Source organism: Oncorhynchus nerka, linkage group LG15 (assembly GCF_034236695.1).
Source record: "Oncorhynchus nerka isolate Pitt River linkage group LG15, Oner_Uvic_2.0, whole genome shotgun sequence".
Taxonomy (NCBI): Eukaryota; Metazoa; Chordata; class Actinopteri; order Salmoniformes; family Salmonidae; genus Oncorhynchus; species Oncorhynchus nerka.
In genome coordinates this window covers 12,799,656-12,812,653 of record NC_088410.1, presented here as the reverse complement: position 1 = coordinate 12,812,653, position 12,998 = coordinate 12,799,656, and the positions used below count along the sequence as shown (strand labels likewise).

At 47.2% G+C, this 12,998-nt stretch overlaps 1 protein-coding gene and 1 long non-coding RNA gene across 2 annotated transcripts; both read left to right on the top strand.

Annotated features, from left to right (window-relative positions):
* Positions 1-350: 350 nt before the first annotated feature.
* Positions 351-2,738, top strand: LOC135560031 (uncharacterized). Its single transcript, XR_010458647.1, has 2 exons — positions 351-438; positions 600-2,738. It is a non-coding gene; the product is annotated as an uncharacterized LOC135560031 (long non-coding RNA).
* Positions 2,739-6,611: 3,873 nt separating this feature from the next.
* Positions 6,612-12,433, top strand: soul5l (heme-binding protein soul5, like). Its single transcript, XM_065001029.1, has 7 exons — positions 6,612-6,756; positions 7,790-7,858; positions 7,974-8,055; positions 8,357-8,477; positions 9,530-9,669; positions 11,038-11,201; positions 11,530-12,433. Coding segments are annotated over exons 1-7 (1,047 nt in total). The 5' UTR covers positions 6,612-6,754; the 3' UTR covers positions 11,999-12,433.
* The last annotated feature ends 565 nt before the right edge of the window (positions 12,434-12,998 follow it).

The following is a 12,998-nucleotide window of genomic DNA, read 5'->3' as shown; positions in this document are numbered from 1 at the left end:
AACAGAGACCCACCGTGGCCCTGACAGGTTCTGACCCCTGGACCAGAGAACAGAGACCCACCGTGGCCCTGACAGGTTCTGACCCCTGGAGCAGAGAACAGACCCACCGTGGCCCTGACAGGTTCTGACCCAGAGAACAGACACCCACCGTGGCCCTGACCTGACCCCTGAGAGAACAGAGACCCACCGTGGACAGGTTCCCCCTGACAGGAACAGACCTGACCCCTGGACCAGAGAACAGAGACCCACCGTGGCCCTGACAGGTTCTGACCCCTGGACCAGAGAACAGAGACCCACCGGCCCTGACAGGTTCTGACCCCTGACAGAGTTCACCGTGGCCCTGACCTGACCCCTGGAGCAGAGAACAGAGACCCACCGTGGCCCTGACAGGTTCTGACCCCTGGACCAGAGAACAGAGACCCACCGTGGCCCTGACAGGTTCTGACCCCTGGACCAGAGAACAGAGACCCACCGTGGCCCTGACAGGTTCTGACCAGAGAACAGACACCCACCGTGGCCCTGACAGGTTCTGACCAGAGAACAGACACCCACCGTGGCCCTGACAGGTTCTGACCAGAGAACAGAGCAGGCCCTGACAGGTTCTGACCAGAGAACAGACACCCACCGTGGCCCTGACAGGTTCTGACCAGAGAACAGAGACCCACCGTGGCCCTGACAGGTTCTGACCCCTGGACCAGAGAACAGAGACCCACCGTGGTCCTGACAGGTTCTGACCCCTGGACCAGAGAACAGAGACCCACCGTGGTCCTGACAGGTTCTGACCCCTGGACCAGAGAACAGACAGGTTCTGACCCCTGGACCAGAGAACAGACAGGTTCTGACCCCTGGACCAGAGAACCGAGACCCACCGTGGCCCTGACAGGTTCTGACCCCTGGACCAGAGAACAGAGACCCACCGTGGCCCTGACAGGTTCTGACCCCTGGACCAGAGAACAGACCCACCGTGGCCCTGACATGTTCTGACCAGAGAACAGAGACCCACCGTGGTCCTGACAGGTTCTGACCCCTGGACCAGAGAACAGACCCACCGTGGCCCTGACATGTTCTGACCAGAGAACAGAGACCCACCGTGGTCCTGACAGGTTCTGACCCCTGGACCAGAGAACAGAGACACCCACCGTGAAAGCAGCATCTATGTGGGGGAAGTTATCAGAACCCTGGTCAGGATAGTGAACGGTGGACCAGTCAATCTTCATCATTTCATTTGCATCTCCATATATCTTCTCTTCTCATCAATATAGATGATTAATATGTTGAAGTGTATATCAAGATATTGTTTATTTCACTTTTCTTTAATCCTGCTTCCATCTCAGCACAGCACATCTGATTCCATCAATCGTCCAATCATCAAGCCCTTTTGATAAATTGATTGAGGTGTGTTAGGCTGGCACAAAACCCTGCACACCCTGTGGTTTTCCAGGACTGGGATTGAAGGACACTGATGTGTTTGACTTTGTGTTTGTCAGAATCAGAGACTGGGGATGAATTTTAATTTAGTTTCTCAGATTTTTATAAAGTGCTTTTTTTTACTGAGCGGCTGATGTTTTGTATTTAGTCAGTTTTTTTGGTTTTACTGTGTTATTATTGACATTATTTAACAGATCATGAGTTTGTAAATATTGATAAAAGACAGAGAGGATGATGTTATTATCGTTGGTGGTAATATAATCAGTATATAGCACCTTCATAAGCAGTGCATGAGGGCTTCATAGGTAAAAGCATCATCTTGATTCTAGTCCAATATGACATGTACTGACCCAATCACAACAACCCCATACCCTTCCAGCATGTCTTTGAAACTATCCGACCCATACAGACCCGTTAATCTGGGCTATGGATCCGTCCACAGGGATGACGTAGGCCCCTAAGTATTGCTTATGAAGGGGACAAGTAGCCTCTAAGTAGGTTTCCTGCTCTAACTCTAAAGATATGATCATACATGGACTGTACATCAGTGGAGTTGTTGCTAATAGCAACATGTCAAAAGTATACCTAATTGACATCCCAAATGGTACCCTATCCCCTATATAGTACACTTCATTTGACCAGAGTCCTATGGGTTGAAGCCTATATAGTGCACGTCATTTGACCAGAGCCCTATGGGTTGAACCCTATATAGTGCACTTCATTTGACCAGAGCTCTATGGGTTGAACCCTATATAGTGCACTTCATTTGATCAGAGCCCTATATAGTGCACTTCATTTGACCAGAGCCCTATATAGTGCACTTCATTTGACCAGAGCCCTATATAGTGCACTTCATTTGACCAGAGCCCTATGGGTTGAACCCTATATAGTGCACTTAATTTGACCAGAGCCCTATATAGTGCCCTTCATTTGACCAGAGCTCTATGGGTTGAACCCTATATAGTGCCCTTCATTTGACCAGAGCCCTATATAGTGCACTTCATTTGATCTGAGCCCTATATAGTGCACTTCATTTGACCAGAGCTCTGGGTTGAACCCTATATAGTGCTCTTCATTTGACCAGAGCCCTATGGGTTGAACCCTATCCCTTAAGTAGTGCACTATACAGGGGAAAGCATGCCATTTGTGACACAGAGGGACGATTTGAATGGATCTGTTCCAGGGTTTGTTGTGTGTGTGTGTGTAGTGTTTGAAACTAAAACCTGCTAACCAACCATGTAATGAACCATGTAATGTCTAACAGTATGATGGAGGTCACATGGTTAAATAAAGCGGATGTTTGGAACATGTGTAGGAGAGACCGAGCCCCTATAGGCTAATCTACAACCTGCTTTCAATATAGCACATATATACAGTGAGTGGACAAAACATTAAGAAAACCTGTTCTTTCCATGACAGACTGACCAGGTGAATCCAGGTGAAAGCTATGATCCCTTATTGATGTCACCTGTTAAATCCACTTCGACCAGTGTAGATGAAGGGGAGGAGACATGTTAAAGAAGGATTTTTAATCCTCGAGACAAGAGAAACATGGATTGTATATGTGTGTCATTCAGAGGGTGAATGGGCAGGACAAAATATTGAAGTGCCTCTGAACGAGGTATGGTGGTAGGTACCAGGGGCACCGGTGTCTGTCAAGAACTGCAACGCTGCTGGGTTTTTCATGCTCAACAGTTTCCCCTGTGGATCAAAAATGGACATCCAGCCTACTTGACACGACTGTGGGAAGCAGTGGAGTCAACATGGTTCGGCATCCCTGTGGAACGCGTTAGACACCTTTGTCGAGTCCAGACCCCGGAACAAATTGAGGCTGTTCTGGGGGCAAAAGGAGGTGCAACTCAATATTGGGAAGGTTTTCTTAGTGTTTTGTACACTCAGTGTATACTGTCCACTAATACACACACACACCTACCTGTATGTCAACAGATTTAAGAATGTTATGCAAAGCTGTGGGTCAGGGTCAAGACTGGGCTTTGGGCTTTAAGAAGAAGGCCCAATATAGCTCACCCAAGACAATTAAGACCTGTAGGACAGGCTGTGTCACACAGGGAAATGTGCAGAAGGAAAGTGGTGGCAAAACATATCAAAGAACAGTCTTATTCAAACCGTCACCTTTAGCTTACCACTGAAGAAGACACTGTTAATCCAAACTATCTCCTTTAACCTATCACAGAAGAAGTGTCCCTGGTGATTTCAATATTGATATTTGGAGCACTGCCAGCCTGTTATCTGTTCCTGGCGTGCTGTAACCGGGGAGCTGGGATCTGTCTGGCTGGGTGTACTGTAACCGGGGTGCGGGGAGCTGTCTGGCTGGACGTACTGTAACCGGGGAGCTGTCTGGCTGGACTTACTGTAACCGGGGAGCTGTCTGGCTGGGCGTACTGTAACCAGGGCGCTGTCTGGCTGGGTGTACTGTAACCGGGGCGCGGGGAGCTGTCTGGCTGGGCGTACTGTAACCGGGGAGCTGTCTGGCTGGGTGTACTGTAACTGGGGAGCTGGCTGGCTGGGTGTACTGTAACCGGGGATCTGTCTGGCTGGGTGTACTGTAACCGGGGATCTGTCTGGCTGGGTGTACTGTAACCAGGGAGCTGTCTGGCTGGGTGTACTGTAACCGGGGAGCTGTCTGGCTGGGCGTACTGTAACTGCTTGCCGAAACCAGCATATTTATGCAGCTCTAGGCACCCCTGGCCACGCCCACATCCGCGGGAAGTAGGGGTGCTGAGGGGGCTGTGGCACCCCCTAAAAAAAATCAGAATTAAAAATATGAATTAATAGAAAAATATATTATTTTTGGAAAAATATTTTTTTCACAAAAGTAGTGCACTGGGCCTTTACTAGTATAAGTGGACTGATATATAGACATCTGTAGCATTAGCAACAAATAATCAGCGTCTTAGCTTTGGCAAAAAAGGTTGTAATTAGGAACAGAATCAGGATTCAATAGTTGGAATTGTAAGAGTTGTTGCCCTGCCCCTTTCTCTGTGATGTCATTCTAATGGAATCTAGAAAGAACAAAACGCTGTCCTCAAACATTTACATCAAATGGTGCAAAGTTATGGACAAAGACACAAAACATTCACATGAAATTAAATAACATGGAAAACAACCACTTTTTGTACAGTATTAATTTACCATCCTTGCTAAACAGAATGTAAATGTACATGACTGTATTGTACAGAGGCTGGTCGTCTAGGTTTGTACCTGTAGACTTTCCATCAGCCTGTAGAAAAACAATGACCGCTACAGTAATGAACTACATTGGGCGTCAAGTGGTTTGTGATGTTGTGATGTCATGATGTGACTCAGGTGGTAGAGCATGGTGCTTGCAACACTAGGGTTGTGGGTTTGAGTCCTATGTGGGACCAGTATGAAAATGTATTCACTGTTGTTCTGGATAAGCTTGTCTGATAAAATGAAACCGGAATGAAATAACCGTTTCAGCTTTCACATAGAAATAAATTACTTTTGCAAAGTATTTCAAGAAACTGGGAAACATATATTAACCCTTGTATAGTCTTAACATTCTGTATACTCGTCTTGTCCTAAGGGTCAAAGATGACCCACCTTCACTAAACCCCTCAAATAAAGCAGCTTAAATGAATTTTAAACCCCAAATCTATTTTGCATGAAGAAACAACCTGTGGTTCATCACAAACGTTGTGAATATCTGTGAGTATCAGCGGACCTTCACTAGTTCAGTATCAGCGGACCTTCACTAGTTCAGTATCAGCGGACCTTCACTAGTTCAGTACCAGCGGACCAGAGTATTGATGCCTTCAGTGCAGCCAAAAACCTGCATTAATTCTGCATCCCTTAAACATCCCTTAAACATCTAAAATACACACCATTACACACACACACACACAGACGCACACACAGACACACACACGCACACATACACACCATCACCATCACACACACACACCATCACACACACACACACCATCACACACACACACCATCACCATCACACACACACACCATCACACACACACACCATCACACACACACACCATCACACACACACACCATCACACACACACACATCACACACACACACCATCACACACACACACCATCACACACACACACCATCACACACACACACACACACACACACACACACACACACCATCACACACACACACACACACACACACACACACCATCACACACACACACCATCACACACACACACCACACACACACACACACACACCATCACACACACACACACACACCATCACACACACACACACACCATCACACACACACATCACACACACACACACACACACACACACACACACACACACCATCACACACACACACCATCACACACACACACCATCACACACACACACACACACACACACACACACACACACACACCATCACACACACACACCATCACACACACACACACACACACACACACACACACACACACACACACACACACACACCATCACACACACACACCATCACACACACACACACACATCACACACACACACCATCACACACACACACACACCATCACACACACACCACACACACACACACACACACATCACACACACACACACCATCACAGACACACACACATCACACACACACACACACATCACACACACACACACACATCACACACACACACACACCATCACACACACACACCATCACACACACACACCATCACACACACACACACATCACACACACACACACACACACACACACACACACACACCATCACACACACACACCATCACACACACACACCATCACACACACACACACCATCACACACACACCATCACACACACACACCATCACACACACACACACACCATCACACACACACACACACATCACACACACACACACACCATCACACACACACACCATCACCATCACACACACCATCACCATCACCATCACACACCATCACACACACCATCACCATCACACACACACCATCACCATCACCATCACCATCACCATCACACACCATCACACACCATCACACACACAAACATCCCTTAAACTACTTCCCGCGGCAACCCCACGCAGCTCCATTATTACACACACAGACACACCTGCGCCCCTCCGGTCGGCCGGTAGTGGGCCAGCCCAGACCTGGCTGTGGTTTCGTAAGCAGCGAGAGCTGCAGTACACTATAAAGCTACTGCTGATCAAACCGGGTGACTGTCGTCATCCTCCAGAGCGCACAAAGCACGCAGTAGCCTAGTCAAATTTCACCGGCGGATAACGGACACCGGACAGGACATTCCTCTTCATAATGTGAGTTCTCATACTGCATGTTGCTGCTGTTCAGCGGACTGTTGGGCTGGTATTTATTACTGCATATTGTTTTCTTATTAAAGCAAATGGGACTATTTTAGTTAGGTTTATTTGTTTTACTTCAATGTGTGTGGGACGAGAGTACTTCTATGGGTATGGTTTTTTGAAGTCATTTTTGTAGTTGTGCAACAAAATATGAGAAAGAAAGTGTGAAGTGGGTGTGACATTGACCTGAGCAGCAAAATGACGCATTGCTTGCGCATCTCACGGAGAGAAAGCGATAGAAAGAGCGAGAGAGAGAGTCTGTTTCTGAGCCACCCCCTCTCATGTTTCGGTCCGCTGCATCAATATTAACCGGGTCCTGGCTGAGGAAAGGCAAGCACCGTGTGTCTACCGCATTGAAACGCCACCGTTGGCTCGCTTCCAGCCGTTAAATAACGGTTGCTAGCTGAGTTGAGTAACGGGATTGTTTCTGCCCTGCAGTAGGTCAGTCAGTAGTTGATAAGGATCTAGTTAAGACCATTGGCATCATTATCTTTTCCACCGTGACCTCAGATCGCCTGTTCTGCTGCTGATGCTGTGGCTGGTGCAGAGAGAGAATGACGATGCAGCAAAATCTCTCTCTCTATTTCTCTCTCTTTCTCTCTCTCTCACACACACACACCTCTCTCTCCCTCTCAGAGGATAATGTGCCCCATTGTACCTCTGCAGAAAACACCATCACACACACACACACACCATCACAAACACCATCACACACACCCCCGCCCTCACACACACCATCACACACACCCACACCCTCACACACACACCATCACACACACAAACCATCACACACACACCAACACACACCATCACACACACACACAAACCTACACACACCATCACACACACACAAACCTACACACACCATCACACACACACAAACCTTCAAACACCATCACACACACACAAACCTTCACACACCATCACACACACATCATCACACACACACCAATAGACAGTGGATATGAACAACTGTGTGTGTCCTCAGGGAGTTGTTCCCAGGGCTGGTGATGCTGGTGGCTCTAATGGTTTCAGTTGGTGCTGAAGGCGGCGTCGGGTAAGACAATCTCTCCTTTTCAATGACACCCCCTTACCGTGTGTGTGTGTGTGTGTGTGTTAGTAGTGTGTTAGAATGAGACACTACTAACAACCTACTATCTCCTGTCCTCTAGCCCCAGCAATAACTCCAGTTTCTGCTCCGAGTCAAAGGAATGTCTGGAGTATGAGCTGGTGTGCAAAACAGACGAATATGAGGTGAGTGGACACACATACGCACACATACACACCTGCACCCCATCACACACAGACACACCATCACACGCACATACACACATACATCATTACACACACACACACAGACGCACACACCATCACACACAGACACACGCACACATACACACCTACACACCATCACCATCACACATACCATCACACGCACACACCATCACAAGCACACACACACATACACCCTTACACACACACACAGAGAGAGATGGACACCTGTACCTATATGTTAAAAATATCTCCTTTAATAATATGTGTGTGTGTTTGTCAGGTCCGTCACTACAGTCCTACTCGTTGGGTGTCTACGGATGCGGAGGCCTACTTCATGGGGGTGGGAGCAGCCATGGCCTTCAGGAGACTGTTCCAGTACATCACTGGGGCCAACAACGGAGGTAAGAGACTGTTCTAGTACATCACTGGAGACAACAACAGAGGTAAGAGACTGTTCTAGTACATCACTGGGGCCAACAACGGAGGTAAGAGACTGTTCTAGTACATCACTGGGGACAACAACGGAGGTAAGAGACTGTTCCAGTACATCACTGGGGACAACAACGGAGGTAAGAGACTGTTCTAGTACATCACTGGAGACAACAACGGAGGTAAGAGACTGTTCTAGTACATCACTGGGGCCAACAACGGAGGTAAGAGACTGTTGTATTACATCACTGGGGCCAACAACGGAGGTCAGAGACTGTTGTAGTACATCACTGGGGCCAACAACGGAGGTAAGAGACTGTTGTAGTACATCACTGGGGCCAACAACGGAGGTAAGAGACTGTTCTAGTACATCACTGGGGCCAACAACGGAGGTCAGAGACTGTTCCAGTACATCACTGGAGCCAACAACGGAGGTAAGAGACTGTTCCAGTACATCACTGGAGACAACAACGGAGGTAAGAGACTGATCCAGTACATCACTGGGGCCAACAACAGAGGCAAGAGACTGTTCCAGTTCATCACTGGGGTCAACAACGGAGGTAAGAGACTGTTCCAGTACATCACTGGAGACAACAACAGAGGTAAGAGACTGTTCTAGTATATCACTGGAGACAACAACAGAGGTAAGAGACTGTTCTAGTACATCACTGGAGACAACAACAGAGGTAAGAGACTGTTCTAGTACATCACTGGAGACAACAACAGAGGTAAGAGACTGTTCTAGTACATCACTGGAGACAACAACAGAGGTAAGAGACTGTTCCAGTACATCACTGGAGACAACAACAGAGGTAAGAGACTGTTCTAGTATATCACTGGAGACAACAACAGAGGTAAGAGAGAGAGAGTGTGTTAATCCTGTGTGTCTGAATTTACACATTTGAGGACATTGTACCTCTACAAAATGCATTGTGTGTCTGAATACTACAAACCTCTAAATGGATATGTCTGTGTGTCTCCTTGTCTGTGTGTATGGCTGTGTCTGTGTGTCTGTGTGTCACAGGTCTCCAGATGGAGATGACTGCTCCAGTCCTGGTGAGGATCCCTGAGGAGACCAGGATGTGGGAACCAGCCATCTACACCCTCAGTTTCCTGCTTCCAGCGGCCTATCAGGAGAGACCTCCCACACCTACCAATGACAAGGTGAGTCTGGCCGGCTAACCCTCCAATCAGAAGCAGGTGGAACGAACACATCACAATTAATATTATGAGGTATGCCGTTTTACCAGAGGTGTTTATCCAAAGCCACTTACAGTAGTAGTGAGTGTGTATATTTATATATATTTCTAGCATGTGAGTGTGTGCGACCCCTGCGGGATTTGAACCCAGGAACTTGGCGTTCCTAGCGTTACACTACGCAGGTATACACAGTGATGTTCTCAACAGATGAAGAATCAAGATGTTCTCTTCTGCTGTACAGTAGACAGCTATGGAGCTGGGACCGGTCTGCATCTATTATCTATATATCTGTGGGGATAATGCTGTATGATCTATATATCTGTGGGGATAATGCTGTATGATCTATATAGCTGTGGGGATATTGTTCTATGATCTATATATCTGTGGGGATAATGACCTATGATCTATATATCTGTGGGGATATTGTTCTATGATCTATATATCTGTGGGGATAATGACCTACGATCTATATATCTGTGGGGATATTGGGGATATTGTTCTATGATCTATATATCTGTGGGGATAATGCTTGATTATCTACATATCTGTGGGGATAATGCTGTATGGTTCTGGAGTTATTTCTATCAGAGGGGATAATGACTTGAATTCTAAGGAATTGTGCCATGTCATTATGTCTGTGTGAACTAATCTAGGCTGGATGTTATCAGTGATGTTATAATGTGTTGTTGTTGTTGGGATGTCTCTCTCTCCAGCTCTACTTTACTGAGATGCCCTCTATGGATGTGTACGTGCGTAGCTACGGAGGCTGGATGTTATCAGTGATGTTATAATGTGTTGTTGTTGTTGGGATGTCTCTCTCTCCAGCTCTACTTTACTGAGATGCCCTCTATGGATGTGTACGTGCGTAGCTACGGAGGCTGGATGTTATCAGTGATGTTATAATGTGTTATTGTTGTTGTTGCTCTACTTTACTGAGATGCCCTCTATGGATGTGTATGTCTCGGAGGCTGGATGTTATCAGTGATGTTATAATGTGTTGTTGTTGGGATGTCTCTCTCTCCAGCTCTACTTTACTGAGATGCCCTCTATGGATGTGTACGTGCGTAGCTACGGAGGCTGGATGTTATCAGTGATGTTATAATGTGTTGTTGTTGGGATGTCTCTCTCTCCAGCTCTACTTTACTGAGATGCCCTCTATGGATGTGTACTCTCTCAGCTGATGTTATAATGTGTTGTTGTTGGGATGTCTCTCTCTCCAGCTCTACTTTACTGAGATGCACTCTATGGATGTGTACGTGCGTAGCTACGGAGGCTGGATGTTATCAGTGATGTTATAATGTGTTGTTGTTGTTGGGATGTCTCTCTCTCCAGCTCTACTTTACTGAGATGCCCTCTATGGATGTGTACGTGCGTAGTTACGGAGGCTGGATGTTATCAGTGACCTCCAGGCTTCACGCTCACCTACTGACCAAGGAGCTGGCCAGGGTCCAGGCTGACTACAACCACACCTACCACTACGGAGTGGGTTACGACAGGTAGGCCTGGACACACACATATGCACACACACGTTTTTGCTAAACTAATCTCAGATACACACACACACACACTATGATCTCATAAATATGCATACACACCTCTCTCTCTCTCTAAGTATTGATTCTGTCCTGTGTTTCTGTCTCTGTCTCTGTCTGTCTGTCTCTCTCTCTATCTACCCCACTTCCTTTATAAACAATCTCTCTCTCTCTCTGTCTCTGTCTCTGTCTCTCTCTGTCTCTGTTTCTCTCTCCCTCTCTCTCTGTTTCTCTCTCTCTGTGTCTGTCTCTCTGTCTCTCTGTATTGATTCTTTCCTGTGTTTCTCTCCAGTCCTCTGAAGTTGCTGAACAGACACAATGAGGTGTGGTACGTAGCTGAGGGAGAGGCTGTCTGCTCTGACCCCCAGGAACCAACCCCACCACACACACCTACCCCCACACACACATCCAACGCCACACCCAATGCCACACACACACCCAACGCCACACACACACTCAACACCTCACACACACCCAACGTCACACACACACCCAACACCTCACACACACCCAATGCCACACACATCCCCTCCAGCACCATCTCTGACTCCCCCTCAGATCTCCCAGCCAACCGGCCACCTACCCCCTCCCAGGCCCCCGAGGTGACCCCCTCTCAGGGCTCGGTGGTCGGGGAGACCCCCTCGGTCAACAGCTCTGACCCCCAGACGGACGGCCCCTGGAACAACACTGTGGAGGCCTCCCTGGAGGACACCCCCTCTGATAACGCTGTCGCCGACCCCGCTGACCTCAACCTGGCCTAGTCCTGCAATACTATACATGACCCTGAACAGTAGAGGGGTACGGAGGGCTGCTGTGGTGAGAGAGCTCCTTCAGTTAGATGTCCATTTGGAATTGGGCCCTTGCCTCAGTATTTACTGTAATACACCACGCCCCCTACTGGTGTCATATGGTTACTACACATATTAGCTTTATTCACCTGCCGCTCACCTGTTATCCATGTTACCACACAGATCTGTTGTCCATGTTACCACACTGATCTGTTATCCATGTTACCCTGTTATCCATGTTACCACACTGATCTGTTATCCATGTTACCCTGTTATCCATGTTACCACACTGATCTGTTATCCATGTTACCACACAGATCTGTTATCCATGTTACCACACAGATCTGTTATCCATGTTACCACACAGATCTGTTCTCCATGTTACCACACTGATCTGTTATCCATGTTACCACATTACCACACTGATCTGTTATCCGTGTTACCCTGTTATCCATGTTACCACACATGTTACCACACTGATCTGTTATCCATGTTACCACACTGATCTGTTATCCATGTTACCACACTGATCTGTTATCCATGTTACCACACTGATCTGTTATCCATGTTACCATGTTACCACACTGATCTGTTATCCATGTTACCACACTGATCTGTTATCCATGTTACCACACTGATCTGTTATCCATGTTACCACACTGATCTGTTATCCGTGTTACCACACTGATCTGTTATCCATGTTACCACATTACCACACTGATCTGTTATCCATGTTACCACACTGATCTGTTATCCATGTTACCACACTGATCTGTTATCCATGTTACCACACTGATCTGTTATCCATGTTACCACACTGATCTGTTATCCATGTTACCACACTGATCTGTTATCCATGTTATCCATGTTACCACACTGATCTGTTATCCATGTTACCACACTGATCTGTTATCCATGTTACCACACTGATCCATGTTACCACACTGATATCCATGTTACCACACTGATCTGT

What these genes read in the sequence shown, in the direction of transcription:
- soul5l (XM_065001029.1), top strand. An exon ending in GCAAAACAGACGAATATGAG is followed by an intron (nt 8,056 to 8,356) that starts GTGAGTGGACAC and finishes TGTGTTTGTCAG; the next exon opens with GTCCGTCACTACAGTCCTAC. An exon ending in TACGGAGTGGGTTACGACAG is followed by an intron (nt 11,202 to 11,529) that starts GTAGGCCTGGAC and finishes GTTTCTCTCCAG; the next exon opens with TCCTCTGAAGTTGCTGAACA.